The sequence below is a fragment of the Leptopilina heterotoma genome, unplaced genomic scaffold (genome assembly GCF_015476425.1).
Source record: "Leptopilina heterotoma isolate Lh14 unplaced genomic scaffold, ASM1547642v1 Lhet_197, whole genome shotgun sequence".
Taxonomy (NCBI): domain Eukaryota; kingdom Metazoa; phylum Arthropoda; class Insecta; order Hymenoptera; family Figitidae; genus Leptopilina; species Leptopilina heterotoma.
In genome coordinates this window covers 1053983-1075447 of record NW_025110913.1, presented here as the reverse complement: position 1 = coordinate 1075447, position 21465 = coordinate 1053983, and the positions used below count along the sequence as shown (strand labels likewise).

The 21465-nt window shown below is 24.4% G+C and overlaps 1 protein-coding gene across 5 annotated transcripts in view; it reads left to right on the top strand.

The window, feature by feature from the left end:
• LOC122500993 (tyrosine-protein phosphatase Lar) overlaps nucleotides 1–21465 on the top strand; it is a 450509-nt gene that overhangs the window by 364041 nt on the left and 65003 nt on the right. For all 5 annotated transcript variants that reach the window (XM_043610191.1, XM_043610193.1, XM_043610190.1 and 2 more), the window contains one exon: nucleotides 13377–13559. In XM_043610191.1, coding sequence (XP_043466126.1) covers nucleotides 13377–13559 — 183 coding nt within the window. The remainder of the gene's footprint in view (nucleotides 1–13376; nucleotides 13560–21465) is intronic.

Genomic DNA, 21465 nt, shown 5'->3' with positions numbered 1-21465 from the left:
TTTTCCATTTATAGAAAACTATGGAAGAATTAGAAAGACAAAAAATTTGTTAAAAAAAAAATTGTTTTTGAGAGGGGAGTTGACAATAAATGTGGTATCGCTGTGAGTTAATGAAATTATTCGGAATACTTAATAAAGCCACAGAGTTGTGGATTGAATTGACTTACCGAACATATTCGTTTCATGCAAATATCATGATATCCTTGTACCTCTACATGCATACACAGTTCATTCGAAGTGTTCCTTGCCTTGATGTTGATATAGATCACACTTGAAATGGAATACACGTCTGAAGGGTTTAACATGCAAATTTCATCACATAGTGCACGTCTTTAGATGACATTATGCACTCATGCAATACAAGGGTTTCGAACATTTAGCATTTTTGTATTGTTTCTTCATCAATTTTCACTCTGTGATAATATAAGCGTTTTAAGAAAAAAGAATCTCGTATACCCACATAAATCGTAAATGTAAATATAAAAAATATTTTAATTTAAATTTGTTTAATTCTATTCGTGGGGAAATTCATTTTTTCACTACAGTGTTAATGTAAAATAACACTATGGTAAAAAATCTTTTATAATAATAATTAATTCACTATATAATTTTTACTATATAATCTAGGTCAGACACTTTGTCTGACCTAGATTGATATTTACTACTGTCTGACCAAATTTGACACTTACTGCTTAGAAATATTATAAAAAAATATTACTTTTTTGTCTGACTAACATTGACTCTTACTACTGATATTAATATTGAAAGGAACTTTTAAACTTCTGACTGACTAAATTTGACCCCCACTACTGATACTGACTTCGAAATAACCTTTTGTCTGACTAAATTTAACTCTTACCACTAACGACCTTGTAAAACTAAATTTAAATTCTCTGTCTGACTAATATCGATTCTTCCTACTTATAAGAATTTCGAAAGAAACTTTTAAATTTCCCTCTGACTAAATTTGACTCTTTATACTTTTAGTAATTTTGAAAGTAACTTTAAACTACTGTCTGACCTAATTTGAGCATTACTACTTGTATTATTGAAAAAAAAAATAATTTGTAAGAAAAACTTTTGACTTTTTTTTACTAACATTAATTTATACTACTTGAATTTATTGCAAAAGAAACCATTATACTAAGGTCTGACTAAAATTGACTCGTACTACTGATATTATTGTGAAAATAAATTTTTATTTTCTGTCTGACTAAATTTGACTCATACTACTTACACAGAAAGTATATAATTTTATTCAGTGGAATTCAAAACTTTTGTTTTTTAAATTATTTGAGCGGAAGTGGTTAGAGAAAAATTGGTTAATTCCAGTGTTGGGCAATATAATTCCAAAGGTGTGGCTTGATTAGAAAAATGCCTCGGGCATGTCTTTCGAGTAAGAGAATATATCTGCCCATTGCTTTTCACTTTTTCGATTCCCGTCACGAAGCATCTGCCTTCAATATATATATATGTATATAGATACACATGATATCCAGAAATAAGAGAAAATAAATAAAAATGAAAGAGAGACGAATACGAGCTGCAACGCTGATAAAAATTGAAAATAACGAGGCAGATACAACTAGTTTTAAATTACAGTTACCAGTACACAGAAATTGGGTAGGGAGACATTTACAAAATATATATATATAGATAGATATTAAATCACTAACGCATTTACTTTTACTTGAAAATTCTGTCCATTTATATAAAAAATTAGAAAAATATATTATAAACATTATAAATGTTAAGAATCATTCAAAATTATTAATAGAAAATGCAATTATAAATAAAAAAAAAGAAAAATGAAAAAAATGCTTATTTTTTCTAAAAATAAAATTAATTAAAATTTGAAATATTAATAATTAATAGATCTTGACGTTTCAAAAAAAATTAGTTTCGAACAATTTCAAATTCATACAAAACAATTCAGTAGTAAATAATAATTTTGGTCAGACAGTGAATTATGTTCTTCTCACTTTTGAAGTAAGTAGTATGAGTCAAATTAAGTCAGACAGAAAATTAAGATTCTGTTTACAATTAATTTCTTTTCACAATAGTGTTTGTAGTAATATTAATATTTAATATTCCTTTTTACAATAAATAATACTAGCAAAGATGTAATTTAGTCAGGCAGAACATTAAAAATTCGATTCGAAATTAATATCAGTAGTATGAGTCAATATTAGTCAGACAGAGAATTTAAATTTATTTTTAGAATATTATAAGTAGTAAGAGTCTAATTTGGTCAGGCAGAAGTTTATTTCGAAATCAATTTCAGTAGTAAGAGTCAAATTTGGTCTGACGGAAAATTAATGTCTTTCGATCCTAAGATCGAAGGATATATCAGTAGTAAGAGTCAATATTAGTCAGACAGATAGTTTTAATTTATTTTTACAATGCTATCAGTAGTGAGAGTCAATATTAGTCAGACAAATAATTTTAATTTATTTTCACAATGCTACCAGTAGTAAGAGTCAATATTAATCAGACAGGGGATTAAAATATTTGTTAAAAAATAATTCTATTCGACACAAATAAAAAAAAAATATTTTTTATATTTTTTAAAATATATTTAAGATTTAAAAAAAAGACTATCGTAAATATTGAGGGGCCCTTGTTTGCAATATAAACTCTTGACGCCAATGGGAGACTGCTGGTTGCAACTATCCATCCCTCCTATACTCTTTTTTTATCGAGTGGTTGTTAGTACAACTTTCCTTTAACTAGTTTTTCCATCTCTCGAAAAGTTTTTCAAACTACTGACATTTCCATTACAATATACAAGTTTTTTATATTTCATTCCTTTTTTTCTCCTCTCCGTAACATTAAATATTGACATCTACTGATTATTTTAAATAAAAAGAGGAAAAAAGTATAAAGTCATTTTTACATAAAAAAAAATCGATGTCAATTATGAGGAAAAGTTTCATTGTCAGTTCATTGGACTTTATAGATAAAAGAAATGTGACATTTTTTTCAATTGTACATATTTTTCATTTAAACCAAACTAGATAAGAAATTTAGAATTATTCAAATTTTTGTAAATTTTAATTTCTTTTTATAAAAAATTAAATATGCCTGTATAAATTGAAGAAAAACAGATGAATATGAAAAAAATAAAATTTTTTATTTAAAAAAAGGATTAATTTTGATTATTATGGTACAAAATCTAAAATTTGTAAAAATTATAAAATTAAAGAAAACTAATCTTATTTTATTATTATTATAATTATTATCTACTTTATTCATAGACGAGATATAAAGTTTCACATTAAATTTGAAATTAATTGGAAATATTGATAAAACTAATAAACATTATCATAATAATTTTGATATAATTTCCTTCCTCGGAATTATGAAATAGTGAGACACGATAAAGCGGCTGTGTTCACTTAATTGCTAATCTGAGAGAATTTCTTGACTACAACGAGCAAAAGCCGCGATAAGCCAAAGCCAGTAATTGACTTCAACGATTGAATGATATAATAGTTAGGGAAGAGACTTTGAGCGACATTTAGAAACCCCTTGAGGGTTTGTTTCCATTTACATCTATTTCACATTCGATAATTCTAATCCTCATAATCCCAATTAGGCTCGCCATAATAACACCAATAAACGAAAAATCAATTTTGACCCGAAGAGAAAATATTCTTTTATTTACAAATTTTTAAAACGTATACGAAACAAATTTCCAAGATTTTATTTTCTTTCTATTGTTTATATAGTATTTGTTCAAACATTTTTTTTTAAACTCTCTTTATATATTTTTTCTAAAAATATTTTTCTACTCATTTAGAAATAGAGAAAGTAATTAGGCACTGAAATTTTCTTTTTCTAATTATTTATATAGAAATAAGTAGAAAATGTAAGTTTGCAGTCAGACTTAAACCTCTTTTTTTCATCTCTATACTTTTTTTTAATGGGTTTAAGTAATAAAACCAATTTTAGTCAGGCAACACATTTTTAATTGAATTTCAGTAGAAAAAAAAGAAGTGCCTAGTGAGACTAATTTCAGTCGCTGGGGCTACACATTTTAAATTACAGTAAAAAAAATAAAGAACGAACAAAAAGAATTTTTAATAATTTTTCAAGTTTTCGTGAATGCAAATAGTGGAAAGAGAGAGAGAGAAAAATTTTCAAATTCTTTATAAATTTAAGCACTGAGAGGTAAAATTAATTTTCATTTTATAAAAAATTTTTTTTTTAATTTTCCCTCTCGTAAGAAAAAAACAATTAGAATAATTATATTTGTTCGAATTTAAAAAATAATGAATATAATTTTATTATGGATTTATTAATAATAATAATGTAAATAATAATAATATAAGAATTAATGTCAAAGAAATTAAAATAGTACAATAATTATATGGTTAATTAAAAAAAGAGAGAACGATAGATAATGAAGAAAAGAGAATACGAAAAAAAAATTCTTTTTAATTAAATATATGTTATTGTGATGAATAATTCATTTGTCACAGAGAACTGAATTTTAAAGGATAATCCTTAGTCCGTTGATATCGGTATCGAACGAATTTTATCAACCATAAATTCATTAGCCCATTAGTTAATTATTTCGAAACACAGCATAATAGAAAATGCCAGACCCTGTTAGTTGTATTAAGCTTGTAGAGAGTGATCCATTTGTCTAGTATGTTGGTGGATTTGTGTGTTCACGTGCATGATATGCGTTTTAATCGTATACAAGCTTGGTGTTATACCTCGCCGAGTCGTTCACGTACTGAGAAAAGGGTGGGGTGAAAAGGGGGGAGGGGAGGGAGAAGAGAGGAGGGAACAAGCTTGCCAACTAATGGACATCCGGTATTTCAGGTATTTTCGCGGTGAATTAAGCTCGTACTAGATGAAATCCGGACGGTCAGTGGAGGTCGTCAAAATTACCTTGAATCATTTCTGTAAGACGTTTAACTATTTAAAACAGTGATTAGAGAAATTAATATAACAATTTATTTAAATTAATGCAATTATTGTTATAATTAAATATTAATGGAAAGGTATATAACCTTTATAATCATTTTATAATTAATAATAGAAAATAGAACTTTATTAATCATGTTTTGAATATTATTAATTGGAAAGGCAACCTGAATAATTATTTTATTATTAATATTATAATTATTATTCGAATTCAATTATTAAGTATTATTAAATATATTTAATAATAATAAAAAAAGTGTTATTTTAACACCAAAAGTGGTGTTAAAACTACTTGCAACATTTTTAACTGACACTGTGTGATTTTAATACTACGTTTGGAAACAACACTGGAGTATGTTAAATTAACACTAAAACGTGTTAAATTAAGATAAATTTTCAATAAGTGTTAAAATAATACCAGAATTGTGTTAAACAAATTTCTAGACAAAATTACATTTTCTTTTAAATTTGACGAAAAAATTCAATTATTTTCTAAAATTTTAATAAATTCTTCTAAATAATGCAATTATTTATATATTTTTATATATTTTTATTTTTATATTATATATATTCTTCACAAGAATTAAATTATTTTTAGAAAAAATAAAACTCTTCTTAGGAATTCAGTTATTTTTAATTCAATTTTAAGAAAAATTTAAGAAAAGATTGAATTATTTTTTTTAATTTGTTGAAAGAATTTAAATATTTTTAAAATTTTCATTAAAAATTATCAAAAAAACAACATTATTTTCAAAAAACTTCAAGAGATTCTTCAGAAGCATTTAATTATTTACAAATACTCTAATAAAGAAATTTAAATGAATTTAATTTTATATAAAAAATTTTAATAAAAGATAATAGTAAAATTATTAATTACAATTTTTAAAAAAATCGATTACATTAAAAAAAAATAAAGACATTTTTTGAAAGAATTCAATTATTTTTAATATTTTATGACAATTTCTTGATTGAAATCATTTTATAAAAATTTTTATAAAATTCAAAAAATGTTTCATTTCAATTATTAACGATTACGATTATTTTAAAAACTTCAAAGAAATTTTTCATATAATTCAATTACTGTCAAAATTTTGAATTAATATTATAAAACAAATTCCATTATTTTTAAAAAATGAAAAGAAATTCTTAATATGAATTTAATTAGAATTTTCAAAAATTTTCATAAAACTCTTGTCAAGAATTCAATTATTTTCAATTATTATTATTATTAAGTAGTAATAATGATAATAATAATAATAGTCATAAATGCAAACATGATGCTTATAAATAATATATAAATTCCGTATACATAAAAGTTAAAAACTGAAATAACTTTCGTGGTCAATAAATTTTCCTTGTGAATTTACACTTCATAAAATTGAGAGGTTTTTTCTTCTTTATGTATTCATATTTTCAATATATATAATATATACATATATACATTTATATATACTTGGAAATTCATGGAAAATTTACGATTTATTTTATTGCAGATTTTTTATTTCGCATATCATGGAATATATTAAATTTAAGTAGAAAAAATTTATAAATAACATTAAATGTGATTTAAATTGGAAGAGGATTTATCATTTTTCTATTACAAGTCTATTAAAAATTTTTTTTTTATTCCTTTTGAATCATTATTACCTTCGTAACGAATTTCAAATTGTTAGGTCGATTGAAATTGACTTTTACTACTGATATGAAATTTTTAAATAATTTTGTTTCACTGTTTGATTACAGTTGACTCTTACTACTGATTTCAACAGTGTCCAGTGTGACTGAAATTGACCTTTACTACTGAATTGTAAGATTAATTTAAAACGTGTCTGACTAAGTGTAATTTATACTACTGATTTCAAAAGAAGGTAAAATTTCATCCTCTAGGACTGACTAAATTTATTTCTACTAGTAACATAAGAATGATACTTAAAAACCACCTAGTCCTTGATTTTTACTACTGATTTAGAAGTTAAACATTTTTATTCGAATCGACTAAAATTAACTTTCACTACTAATATTATCTTGTAAATCAAAGTTCTGTCTGACTAAGTTTTACTTATACTACTAATGTCTGACTAAAAAGCACCTAAACTACTTATTAGACTTGAACTACTTTTTAATTAGTTTGTCTGACTAAAACCGACATCTACTACTTTCCTGGAAAATGGAATATAAACTAGAAACAAAAATATCAAGTCGAACAACAAGAAACAGAAAATAAAAGAAAACAAAAAAACAGAAACAAAATCTAACGAAATAGAAAACAAAATTTACATGTCTGACCAAAAAATTCCTTTACTACTGATTTCTGACTAAATGTAGAACAAAGAATCTTATTTTTAACTTTACTAAACAAAAAAGTCACTCGATAACGAAAGACAAATTTTCTCAAAGGTAGATGAAGTCTTTGTCACATTATGTGGTCAAAAGTCGGTCGCGACGGAACAAAGGGGTTTGAAAACAATTCGAAAGAGAGAAAAACGAGAATAAGAGAATGACAACAGAAAAGAGAGAGAGAGAGAGAAAAGTTAAGAAAGATTAAGAATAAACGAAGATAGGATTTTGTTTTTTTTTTTTTTCTAAATGTAAGTGCGAAGGAAAATTGAGTATAAGAGAAAAGGGTTGAATTGCAGGAAAGACAAATTTCTTCTGATCGTGGTTATACGGCGTCGTACAAGCGTCTCATTGAAACAAGAGAAAAGAGTGAGTGAGAAAGAGTGAGAGAGAGAGAGAGGAAGCGACAATACCGACATTTTGTTGGACAATAGTTTCACGGGCAGATTCAAGCCTGTATTGTTTGGCGGTTCTGCGACGATAAGGGGGTGAACTGAGAAGGTCTGCGGGCGATTTCTATTGTCGGCACGCGGCATTCGCTGATATAATTGGCGTCGCCCTGCGGATAACGTGCGATAACCAAAACGATAACGAGCACAAAAGAAACGGCCTTTGACGCTCAACGGGAAAACGAAAACAAAGGATAACCAGAAATACGTGCCATCAGATGAAACTATCTTCTATTTTTCTTTTTTCAATTTTTTTTTCTTCTATATTTTTTTTCTAAATATAATTGCCGTCCAAGACATTTTTTTAATGATCTTGTTTTTTTTTCTTGCTTTACAAAAAGAGAAAGTGTCAGGACAATATTTTCTTAAAATAGATATTTTTTAAGAAAAGAATGATTTTTAATTTTAGTTTTTGCAATTATTTTGTTTAAATTTTTTTTTTAAATTTAAAAATAATATTAAATACGATTTAAATTGGAATTCATCCTTTTTAAAGGATGAATTAAACATTTTTTTTTATCATATTCTTTTTGAATAATATACGTAATGGAAATACTGTATTGTCTGACTGAACTTGACCTCTACTACTGATATTAATTTGAAAATTACTTAAAAAAACTGTCTGACTTAAGTTTATTGTTACTACTAAATAAAACAAATTTTAGCCGTCTGACTGACCGAATATTGACTTATACTACTAGTTCTAAATTTAAAAATATTTTTCTAAATTCAATGGACTTTCTAAATTTCCTTAAATTTGAAAAACTGACTTAATTTGTTACTTTACTACTTACTTAAAAATAAAAGGTTAATAAAAACAAAATTTTTTAACCTTTCCAGTCATGTCTGACTGAAATTAACCTCTACTACTGATATTAATTTGAAAACTAATAAAAAGCCTTTTTGACTGAATTTTTATACTACTGACTTAAATAATATAATATAAAAATAAGAAAATATTAATTGAATAAATATGTCTGACCAAATTTTACCTGTACTACTTATTTCCAAGAAAGAAAGTACATTTTCGTACTAATTTTTACGCCAAAAATCTAAATTGACGACAAGAAAGTCAAAAAATAAAGTTTTTTCAAAAAATAATTTTTTGAATTTGTTTTTGAAATTTTATTGTTTAAAAAATTTGTTCAACTTCTTGAACCTAAATCTTTGAATTTTTGTCCCAAAAACCTATACTTTTTAATCTAAACGATTTGAAAATAATGTTTGATTAGTTCGGACTGAATATTTTTTTCTTTCTTTTTTTATGTGTAGAAAAGGCGCGCAACATCTTTGGAAAAGGAACGACGTGACTTGATTCAGAAATAGTCAACATAGTAGTAACATTCTGATACATTTTTCTAATGCAGGAAACAGTTGTTACGTCAATTTGACTATTTTTCAGTCGAGTCACGTTCTTCTTTTTTTTTCTATCTAAATTTACTGACAAACCACATCAAAGATTTCAACAATAAGCTTTTCTTTTTTAATGAAATTTTCATTGAAAGGAAGAAAAAAATTTTCCGATGAAAGAAGAATTTAAAAAAATAAATATTTAAATAATACAATAAATGAATTAAAAAATAAATAATGGAAATAATTATGACGGGGAAATATTGTTAAATGTTTGTTAATTAATTATGTATATATTTATTCCCTTATATTACTGCAGTTTTTGATTTTAATTATCAAATTACGACCTTGTTATTTAATTGTAAATTTAACAATATATTTCTACCAATAATGACTTTAAAATTATTTTATATAGATTGTTATCCTATTGTTCGTTTGGGATATTAAAATTTATACATTAATGAGTGCTTATTCACTAATGTATGAAATTTGGTAATATAAAAATTATTATGTAATTATTGAAATTACTAATATAAAGCGGGGAAAATAAATTGCTTTATCATTGAAAACAGGAAAATTCTTTATGCATTGTATAGTTTCTATTGTTATTATTTCTATGTCAAATACTCTGAACAATTCCCTCTCTCTCTCTCTCCCTCTTTTTCTCTCTTTCTCTCTAGGGATAATAAAAGTAAAAGCTTTTGGAAAAACATACCGACAAGTATACAGTAAAATTTCATTGTTATACGTTACGTTTCGATATTTGTCTATAAAAATTTTAAATTCCATTTTCTGAATATAAGTACATTTACTGTTCTCAATTTGAAGCGTGATTTTTTTCTTCTTCTTTTTTTCGAGGTTGGGGGGGGGTGAATATAAATCACGCGAGTGAGAGAGAGAAAATTGAGAGTTGTAAAATACATATTTCATATTATAGCGCGACTTAGTTTGAAAACTCCACTTTAGTGATTCTAATAGAAGAATAAGCAGGCAAACTTTCACAAAAGACGCCTAAATCGTGTCTCGAACCTTTCTAGTTCCGCTTTCAATGTATATATATACATACATACACACACTCCTCTTTGCCCCGTATCATTGAATTCAAATTTTATTCAACTCTCTTCACTCGTAGACGATCAAGAAAGGAATTTCATTACAATTTTTTTCTCTCTCAAACATTGAGAATAAAATTACGAAAAAGAAAAAAATGGGTAAAGATTTTTGCTTTACTGAAATTGGCATTTACTACTGATTAGAAAAATTTGGAATATCTTTGGAGGACAAAAAAAAAATTCTTTTACAGTTGTTACTTAAATTGGAAAGATTTCTGTTATGTCAAATCTGACTAAAAAGTGACTTCTCCTACTTAGAAAGATTTTTTTATTTTTCTTTTTTTTATTTTTTGAAATTTGTCTGACTTCAAGTATTTTTTACTACTGTTGTTTAAACTGTATTTATTTTTCAACTAAAGTAATTTTTCATATTAACTTGTTTAGAATTAAATGCATTGTCTGACTATAATGCTTTTTTATCACTGCTACAAGAATACCAAATTCAAATTAAAAAATAATTTAATTTCCCTTATCTGACTTAAATTGACGTTTAATACTAATGTCAAAATTAAAGACAAAAATAAAAGTTCTGTCTGACTATAATTGACTTTTACTACTTATTCACTGGGAATTAGGTAAAGAAGAAAACAATAAAAGCCTCTTCTGTCTAAAAAATGTCGCTTACTACTAAAATTAATTTGAAATGAAAAGTAATTTCTTGTCTGACTTTAAATTAATTTTACTACTAATTTATTTAGTAAAGAACGAGCAATAAACCAACAGTACAAACTTTGTCTTTCGAAAATTGTCTCATACGATTGACTTTTGATGGAAAACAATTGTAAATCCTTGTCTGACTAAAAACTACCTTTACTACTGATTTTAATGTAAAATATTAAAATTATAAGAATTTAAATAAAAAAATTTGAAATATTTCTCTATGAGGAAGCAAAAACTAAAAATAATTTAACAAGTTTGTCTGACCAAAATATATCTTACTACTGATTCTGAAAGTGTTAACTAATTTTATATATTGTCTACTTCTTTTTTTTAAATTACTCTACATTTTCTACATTAATTAAATTTATAATTTATATTTTAAATTAAATTTTTCGAAAAAAATATTTTGAAAATACTAAAAAGTATTTCGAAAATAATTTGTCTGGCTAAAATACTAAAAAATAAATAAAATAAATAAAATAAATAAAATAAATAAAAAAATAAATAAATAAATAAATAAATAAATAAAATAAATAAATAAATAAATAAGAAAAATAAATAAATAAATAAATAAATAAATAAATGAATAAATAAAAATAAATAAATAATAAATAATAAAAATAATAATAAATAAATAAATACTAAAATACTTTAATAACATTTAAGTTAAATTTTTTCCAAAAAGTAATTATAAAATAATTTTTAAAATATGATGTCTGACTAAAATTGACTCTCACTACTGAAATCGGAGTAAACTTCTAGTTTTTTAGAATTTCATCTAAATTGAAAGGTTCAAAAAATTCTGTCTGACTAAAAATGATGCCTTATATTCTTTTGTCTCCATTTTAGTGATCACTTAAGTGGTCGAAAAAAAGTCATGTCAAAATGAAAGGATTCCTCTGCAATTGAGATTTTTTTCTATTCATTCTTCTTTTGAATGTAAATGGACTCAAGTTTTTTTTCTCCTTCCCCTGTTATCTATTTTTCTTTTTTCTCCTTTTCATATTTTTTTCTTTTTTTTTCTTGCCTCTTTTTTTATTTCTATTCTTTTTATCCTTCCCTCTTTTTTATTTTTTATTTTTTTTCTTTATTCTTTTATCTTTCTTCTCTTATTCTTCTTTTTCTTTTTTCTATTTATTTTTTTTTCTTTTCTTTTTCTTCATTATTCTATCATCTATTTTTTCTTTTTTTTTCTTTCACCTTTTTTCTATTTCTTCTTTTCCCTTTTTGGTCTTTTTTCTACTTGCCCCTTTTTGTATTTTTGTCCCCTTCTTTTTTTTCCTTTATCCTTTCTTCTACTTCATTCTTTATTTCCTTTCCCATTTTTTCTATATTTCCTCTTTTTCTCCATCTCCCTTTTCTCCATTTTTTTATTCTTTACCCTTTTTTCTATTTGTTCTTTTTTCTATTTCTTCTTTTTCTTCTTGTCCCTTTTTTGTATTTTTTATTCTTTACCTTTTACCTCTTTTCTATTTTTTCTTATTTCCTTTCTTTTATTTACTATTTCTTCTGTATCGACTTCCTCTTATTTTCAATTTATCTTTTTCTTCTTTTTCGTTTTTTATGTGTTTTTTTCTTGTTTTGCTTTTTAATTTTTTTAAATTATTTTTATTCTCTTTTTGTATTATTTTTCTTTATCTATTTTAACTTTTTTCTTTTTCCTTCCTTATTTTTCTCTTTCTTACGTTATTCTTTTCCTTCCTTTTTTCTTTCTTACGTTTCTCTTTTTTTTCCTTTTCACTTTTTTTTATCTCCCCTTTTTTTTGCTTTATAGTCTTCCTCTCTCGTTCTTCTCCTCTCAAAGTCTTTCACTTTGAAAGTTTCGTCTGTGATATTGAATTCTGATTCAAATCGTCGAACGGTGGACATCGATTCGAGGCAAGACGCATCTATCCATATCAGTGAACTGTCCTCACGTATACTTCTCCTGTTCTCTACTGAGAGGTAATGGAGAACGAACAGATTCCAATGGATTTCCAGTATAACTTTTAAATTCCCAATGGACTATCCACTGTAACGGGAGTTTTCGCCAATGCGTTATCCCAAAGGATCGTAAAATATATTACAGACGCATTGTAAATTTATATAAATAATCGACAATTGGATTTATTATTTAGAAGAAAAATTTTCTTTTTTCCTTTCTTTTCCTTTTAAATAATATAAATATAAAAATATAAATATAAAACTATAAATATAAATTTATATAAATAGAATTTATATAAATTCTATTTATATAAAATAAATATCCAGTTCTCTAAAAATATTGTCGTTTATAGTACTAATGAAAATCTAATAAAAAAATCGAATGTGAAAAGGATATTTTAAAATAATAGTAAAAGAAATGAATTTCAATATTATATTATAGATTTTTATACCGAATTTTCTATGAATTTTTATCAACTTAATAATTTTAGAAGATTTAAAGTTAAGATGAGTAATTACTTATTTAAAAAATATTATCGAAAAACGATATTTTATTGAAATTAATAATGGGATTATATTTAACGATGTTAAATAATTTCTGTTGCAGCTGAAAGTTTACCAACCGGATTTCCAATGATTACACAGGCGCCCACAACCAAAGTAGTCGAAATGGGACACCTTGCAACATTATCTTGCTCGGCAATTGGATCACCATCGCCAATAATATCTTGGGTGAGAAATTCGGTGCCGATTGATACTTCAAATCAACGTTACTCTGTTCTCGAGTCTGGTGAGTACTTAAATATTCTTTCTATATAATTTATTCAATTATTCTATATATTTATCAACTATTTTACTCTTTTAAAAAAATATATTTTTTCTTTTGTTTTTTTTCGTTTTTTATTTTAATTATTATTTAGTTACCATTTATTTCCGCATTTTTTTTAAAAAGTTAAAAAAAAATTTAAAAAGTTTATTTATAAGTTTATAACATTATAAGTTTATTATTTTTTTAATTTTATAATTTTTTCTTTAATTTAATTTTTGTTAGTAATTTTTAATTTATCAATTTATATCTTTGTGAAAAAAAAATTCTTTTACTCTCGTTAGTTCTTTTTTTGTTTTTGGAAGGAAGATTTTTGGCATATCACGTCTGACTAATAGTGACTTCTACTACTTTGTAAGATTTTTTATTTCCATCTTTTCGATTTTTACAGTTTTTTCTCTATGATTGTTTATTTAATTGACAGTTTCAGAATTTATAAGTACTAATGTACTGATTGTAGGAAAGGGCTTGTCACTGTCAATTTTAGAATTATAAAGAAAAAGTAAAAAAAAAAATTTGCAATGATAGTACCGGCAAGGAAAGCAATGTTTACATATCAACGCGATAGGGAACAAGTGCGTAAGTCACTGTCAACTTGCGATAGAGCATTGATCGAGTGGTCGGATGATACACGAGAGCATAGCCCGTATCCATCTCGCATTACCGAGTGCACACCTGCATCGTCAAATGCCCCTTCACGTCGGATCTTGTTAAATGCTCTCACTCTGACTTTATATCCCTTTAAACCATATATATATATATAGAGTACATATGTGAAACTGACAATAGATTTTCGTTACGATCAAGGAGAGAAAATTTTTTTTTTTTATTACAATAAAGAAACATTTTTCTTTTATTCCTGTTTATACTATGAAGATTTTTTTTCTTCAATTTTTTACTATTAGAAGTAATTCTTCATGGTTTTTTTAAAGTACTTGAGATGAAGCATGAAAAATATGTAACCAAAAATATTGAAAAAAATTAATTTTTAAAATTCAAAATACATAATAAAATACATAATATTTAATATTAGTTTTTTAAAAAGATTTTTGAAGATTTTTAAATTTCTACTAACTTATTAGTAATTTATTAGGAAATTTTACTAATATTTTAGTAGAAATTACTATTTATTAGTAAAGTTTACTAATTCAAAAGCAAAAAGTCATAGTCACGAATTTAAATTACTAAAAATTTTTACCAATTAAAATTTAGATAGTAAATTTCAAAGAGTATTTCGAAAAGATTATAATCATATATGTTTATATTCAAAAAATTTTACCCAAAAAAAATTTATCGAAAAAAAATTGAAAAGTATTGAAAAATACATATTTAAAAAATGCAAGCAAAGAAAAATTATAAAATGATTATATGAAAAAAGTTTCCCATTTTTTGTCATGTTTTTTATATACACAAAGACGATTACTGTTACAAGAATGTTGAATTATTAAAAATTTGTAACCGAAAATATTGAAAATAAATAATTTCTAAAATTAAAAATTTCGACAATTTTTAAAAAAGTAGAAAATACAACTTTTAGTCAGACGGTTTTTTTTAAACTTGCTTTTACAGTTCAACTAAATTTTTAACTAAATATACTCTAATAAAAAAAAATCTAAAAATTAGTTTCTCAAAAATATTTTTAAATAATTTTTGATAACTAAATTTTTTGATTATATGGAAGCGAATAATTTTCAAATAAATAAAATTTAGTTAAAAAATTTAGAATTTTAAAGAATTTTTGAAAAATATTGAAAAATAATCAAGTTTTTGAAGAATTTTAATTACAAATATAAAAATTGCACGATATTTACAAAAAAGGTTTTAACAATAGAGACTAAAACTGTAAATTTTTGTTTAAAGTTTAATTTACTCTTCTTGAAGATAATTGATTTTTAAAAGATTATGAAAAAGAAATTTAAAGAATTCATTGTTTTAAAAATATCTTAATGTATATTTTTCGAAAAAAATTCATTTCTCAAAATTATTTTTGAAATAATTTATAATTCTAAGACAAAAATTGAACAAGATTTATAAGTATACATCATGTCTGACTGAAATATACTTGTACTACTTTAATTTTATTTTCATCATTCTTTCCAAATTATAGTCTCACTGTAAATTTTTTGATTCTATTAATTTTGAAAATAGTAGCATTCAAAAAAAATCAGTATGAAGAAAATAATTCAAATATTATATCAAAATATTATTTAAGTAGTTAAGATCAATTTTAGTCAGACAATAGTATAAAAACTGTATTTTTACTGTCTGACTAAAAGCAATTTTTCTACTGACTGACAAAAGTGAATATTTTCTACTGCTACAGCATTGCGAATATTTGTTTATTATATAAAAATATTATTTAAGTAGTAAAGATCAATCTTAGTCAGACAGTAGCATAAAAACTGTATTTAAACACTGTCTGACTAAAATTTATGTTTACTACTACCACAACACTGAATATTTGTCTGACTGCATTCGGCTTTCACTACTTAAATTGTAAAAGCAGGTTTTTAAAAACATTCCTTCTTCTAGTATTTTCTACTTTGTCAAATATTGGCGAAATTTTTTCAGACTTTTATTAATATTATTATTATTTGTTTTTTAGTTATTTATTTATTTATATTACCTTTTGTAACTGCTGTCGACAGATTTCTCAATATTTACACTTTTTTTCTTTTAAGCATCAAATTGATTCCAAAAATTTGCTTTGTCTGACTAAACAATTTTTGACTACTGAGAATAAATAGTACACATACAAATTTTTATAGATTGAATGTAATTTACTTCTTTTCTTAAAAATATTATTTAAAAATATTCAAATCATTATACAGAAAATTGTTATAATTAAACTCGGGAAATATATGTCTGAATATGAATGTTAGTTACTACTAAATTCAAAAATTTCATTTTGATTTTCTACATAAATGAGAGTTGCCCTTTGGAAAAAATTTACTTGATTATTTTTCGTCTGACCTAAATTGATCTCCACTACTGAAACTGAACTCCGGCATCAATAAACTATTTTTAAACTTTACTTCAAAAATCGATTCTTTAAACTTTTTTTTAATTTTGCGCACTAGTTTTCTCTTGCCCTATAAGTAAAAATTAAAAGAAAAAGTTAATTATAAGTTCGCTTAAATACTGAAAAACTGAATTATTCAAAATAAACAAAAATAACAGAAAAATTGTCTAATTTCAAGATAATTAGTATAAGGATAATCTCGCTTTAATGAAATACGAGAAACTGGTTAATTTTTGTCTCTTTCTCTTTTGCCACATTTTGCAAAACAAAAAAGAAAAAAAAAATGTTTGTCCCTTTTGTTTTTCCGCACCTGCACATAATATTGAAAGCAGTTTCCGAAATAATGTGCTTTTATGTGAGAATTGTGGTTTTCCATTATATGGTCTTACTGGTGATACAGCAGTTTACTTCGACGTGGAAAATGTACATTAGAGAGGTGCGGCATAGTAGAACTCATACGGGACTGTAGTTGCCAGCACGTGTAATGTAATGCCACAAAACATACCAGTGCAAGAGAGAGAGAGGGGAGGTACTAACATCCTAGACATGCATATATATACCAATACCACATTCCATATAGCAATTTTCCTGAAAATTGTCGTAAAGAAATACCAAAGAAATACTTTTTCAAACGAGGAGACACACCCGACCGGAAACATGATCCCTCTACCCATTTTTTTTCCGAGTATGCACTGTGTACACGCTTTTATATATATATATATATAGTTGCGCAAAAAAAATATGCGATGAAATGCGGGAATCGAAATCTTGAGGAAATCGAAAGAATATTGAAGTGAAATCCGAGAAACCATCACTTTTGTAATAAAAGAAAAAGAAACAAAAAAAAAGAAGAAACAGTGATCGAGTCAATTTAAAAGCAATTTGTGTTTTTAGAAAAAGAGAAAGAGAAAAGGGTGGGAGTTGATTTTTTAGGGGACATTTAAGTTGGTTGTGCCTTTTTTTGGAAAAAAGAAAAAAAGGGAAGAGAGAAAGAGAAGGAAAAGGGAAAAAGAAGGTAATAGAGAAAAAGAAGAAAAAAAAGAAAAGGAGAAGGAAAAAGAGGAAGAAAAATAAAAAGAGAAAAGAAATAGGAAAAAGGAAAAAATTATTTTGAGAACCTCTGCGTGCTTGTAAGAAGTATGAACCGTGCACTCAGGTCTCTCATTCACTCTCTCGCAAACTGTAACGTTATTCTCATGTCTCTAGTTGCAACCACTGGAGCTTCTCGATTTTCTCTTCTCTACTTCTTCTGCCTTCGTCTTCTTCGTCCTCCTTTTTCTTCCTCGTCTTCCTTTTATTTCACTTTTTTCTAGAAAAGAAACACCATAAAATGCACGCCTTAAAATAAGGCAAAAAAAGCACTTTGCAATCTAGAAATGTACATCAAGGGAAATTAAAAAATTACCCCTTCTCCCTTTATTGCTTCAATTTTGAAAAAAAGAAAAATTACTCTTAGAAAAAAATAACCTCACTCAATTTTTAAATTTGTAAACTTATTGTGTAAATAAATTAAAATTTCAGAAAATTTAAAAAAAAAAAAACTAAATAATAATAATTACAAAATAAATAATATATAATAATAATATACATATAACAATATATAATAATAATATACATATAATAATATTTAATAATATTATGTAAATAATGTATAATATAGTCTGACTATAAATTTATCATTACTACAAAATTTAAAAATATAAGAATTAAAAAACAGCAAGAAAAAATTATACCTTCAAAAAAAAAAAAAAAAAATTTATTATAATTAATTATAATTATTATTTATAATTATTATTATAATTATTATTTAGTTTTTTTTAAAAAAATTTTCTGAAATTTTAATTTATTTACACAATAAGTTTACAAATTTAAAAATTGTGTGAGGTTATAATTTTAAATTTATAATTTTTAATTTTAATAAAATTTTTTTTTATTTAAAATTTTTTTTTTTTATAATTTTTTAATTATACCTTATGTCTGACTAAAATATATTTGTACTACTTTATTTTTATTTTGTATATATTTTCCAAATTATGGTCTGACTCTTAACTTATTGTTTCTACTAATTTTAAAAATACTACTAATACTACTAATTTTTTGAATTAAGAAACAAGGACAAATATTCAGAATTCAAGAATATAAAAAAAAATGTTGAAACTATTTTTCTACTGATGTCTGACTAAACTGGAATTTCACTACTAATATTATATCGCTTTATTGTTTTCTACAAGCTCTGAAAATATCAAGAATTGAAAAAATTCTCGAAGGAATAAAAATAGCAAAAAATTATCTAAATATTGTATCAAAATATTATTTCAGTAGCAAAGGTCAATTTTAGTCAGACAGTAGAAAAAACTTTATTTTTCTACTGTCTGACTAAAAAGAAATTTCACTGAACAAATATAATGTTCCTTTATTGTTTTCTACTGACTCTAAAAATTTAGAATTAAAAAGCTTTGGAAAAAAAGAAAATTTGAAGAAAATAATATTAACTAAAAAACTAAAAGAAAACTAATACTAATTTCTAAATTTGAATTTGTTAAAATGTTTACTAATTTGAATTAGTGATTGACTTCATACTTTTGAATTAGTAAATTTGACTTTTATATATTAGTAAAAATTACTATTTATTAGTAAAATTTATATATTTGTAAGATTTATTTATTAGTAAGATTTCACTAATAAATTAGTAGAAGTTACTTTTTATTAGTAAATTTACTAATTCAAAAGCAAATAGTAATTCCTACTAATTTATTAGTAAAAGTTACTCATTCAAATACAAATAGTGATTTCTACTAATACATTAGTAAAATTTACTAATTCCAATACAAATATTAATTTCTACTAATTTATTTGTAAAATTTTCTAATTCAAAAGCAAATAGTAATTCCTACAAATTTATCCGTAAAATTTACTAATTCAAAAGTAAATAGTAATTTCTACTAATTTATTTGTAAAAGTTACTAATTAAAATACAAATAAGTGATTTCTACTAATATATTAGTAAAATTTACTAATTCCAATACAAATATTAATTTCTATAATTTATTTGTGAAATTTTCTAATTCAAATGCAAATAGAAATTCCTACTAATTAATTAGTAAAATTTACTAATTCAAAAGTTAATAGTAATTTCTACTAATTTATTATTAAAATTTACTGATTCAAAAGCAAAAAGTGAATTAGTAACTGACTTTTTGCTTTTGAATTCGTAAATTTTACTATTAAATTAGTCAAAATGACTATAATTCAAAAGCAAAAATTCTGACACTAATTTAAATTAGTAAACATTTTTCCCAATTAAAATTTAGAGAGTGAATTTCGAAGAGTTTCTTGAAAAGATTTCAATTATTCCAATTCCTTATTTTATATAAATAATTTTATATTTAAATTCAAAAATTTGAACCAAAATGAATTTATCAAAAAAGAATGGAAAAGTATTTGAAGGAATATATTTAAAAATGCAAACAAGAAAAATAAAATGATTATATGAAAGAAGTTTCCAATTTTTTGTCGCGTTGTTTATATACATAAAGACGATTATTGTCATCACAAGAATGTTAATTTCCTTTTGAAAAAGCAATTTTAATTTTAAAAACCATTCCACGTGTCTACATTCCAAGCATTTTTATTTTTAAATATTTTTTTTTGCCCGTTTAGAGAATTGTGACAACATTGAAAAAAATTAATTTCAAAGAGCTGTAAAAATGTTTTAATTAAAATTGTCCGTATAAAAAAATATTAATGTATTTTTTATAATTATTTCAAAACAGTTTTCTGGAAAAATATTTTTTTGTTACATTCAATACTACACTGAGAAAACAATATGTATTTGAATCAAACATAATTATCTTTGTTATACAGTCCATCAAAAATTATTTTTGAATTAAACATATAATAATTTTGATTCGACATTTAATAATTTTAATTTAACACATAATAAGTTTGCTTCAATGAAAATTACGTTTAATTTAATTATAAAATATGATTAATTCATATTTTATTGGTAAGCTACTTATTTTTGAATTAAAAATATTTTTTCATAGTGTATAGAGTTTAAATAACTGGAAAATAAAAAAGAAGCGATTTAAATGTTCCATAAGTTATATTATTATTTAATTATCATTTTTTTATTTATTTTTTTTTTTATTTTAATGTCAGTTTATTATTTTTTATAATTTTCTAATTATTTATGTCAAAGGTATTGACAGGATCCGTATTAAATACTTTTTATATTTTCCGTAAGATAATTGAATTTATAACAAATATAGAAATAAACGTTCTAAAATTGTTAATTCGAATAAAACACAAAAAAAATGTTTTCCTAGAACAGCGATAAGTTTCTCTAGAATAGGGAAAGTTTTAACTGAAACAACTAAAAATTTCGCTAATATTATGAAATTTGTAGCTGTTTCAAATAAAATTTTTTACAAATAGAAAAAAATTGAAAAAAGACAAAAAAATCAATTTACATGTAAAAACAAAGTTGAAATTTCAAAACAACCCTTTATATTTTATTTTACAAAAAAAAAAAATGCGTTTAGATCATTAGTGCGGTTGACTATATGTATATATTGTCAGAATGCCCCTTTCATCGAAAGACAAACAAACATCACGAACTTCCGGTTGGGTAGACAGTCGGTTGAAGAATGAGAGGAAGCGAGAGAAATGTGCTCGAGAAAGGCGAGATGGATGGAAAGCAACCGTAAGAATGGTAGATGGGAAATGGTGAAAAGGTGACGCGAATGAGCGTCAAGCTGACAGTGGAATTTTTTTTACAACCCCTCCTCGACCCCCTTTTTTCCACTTCCCATCTACAATGGAACCAGGGCTACAGGTGCCCATCGC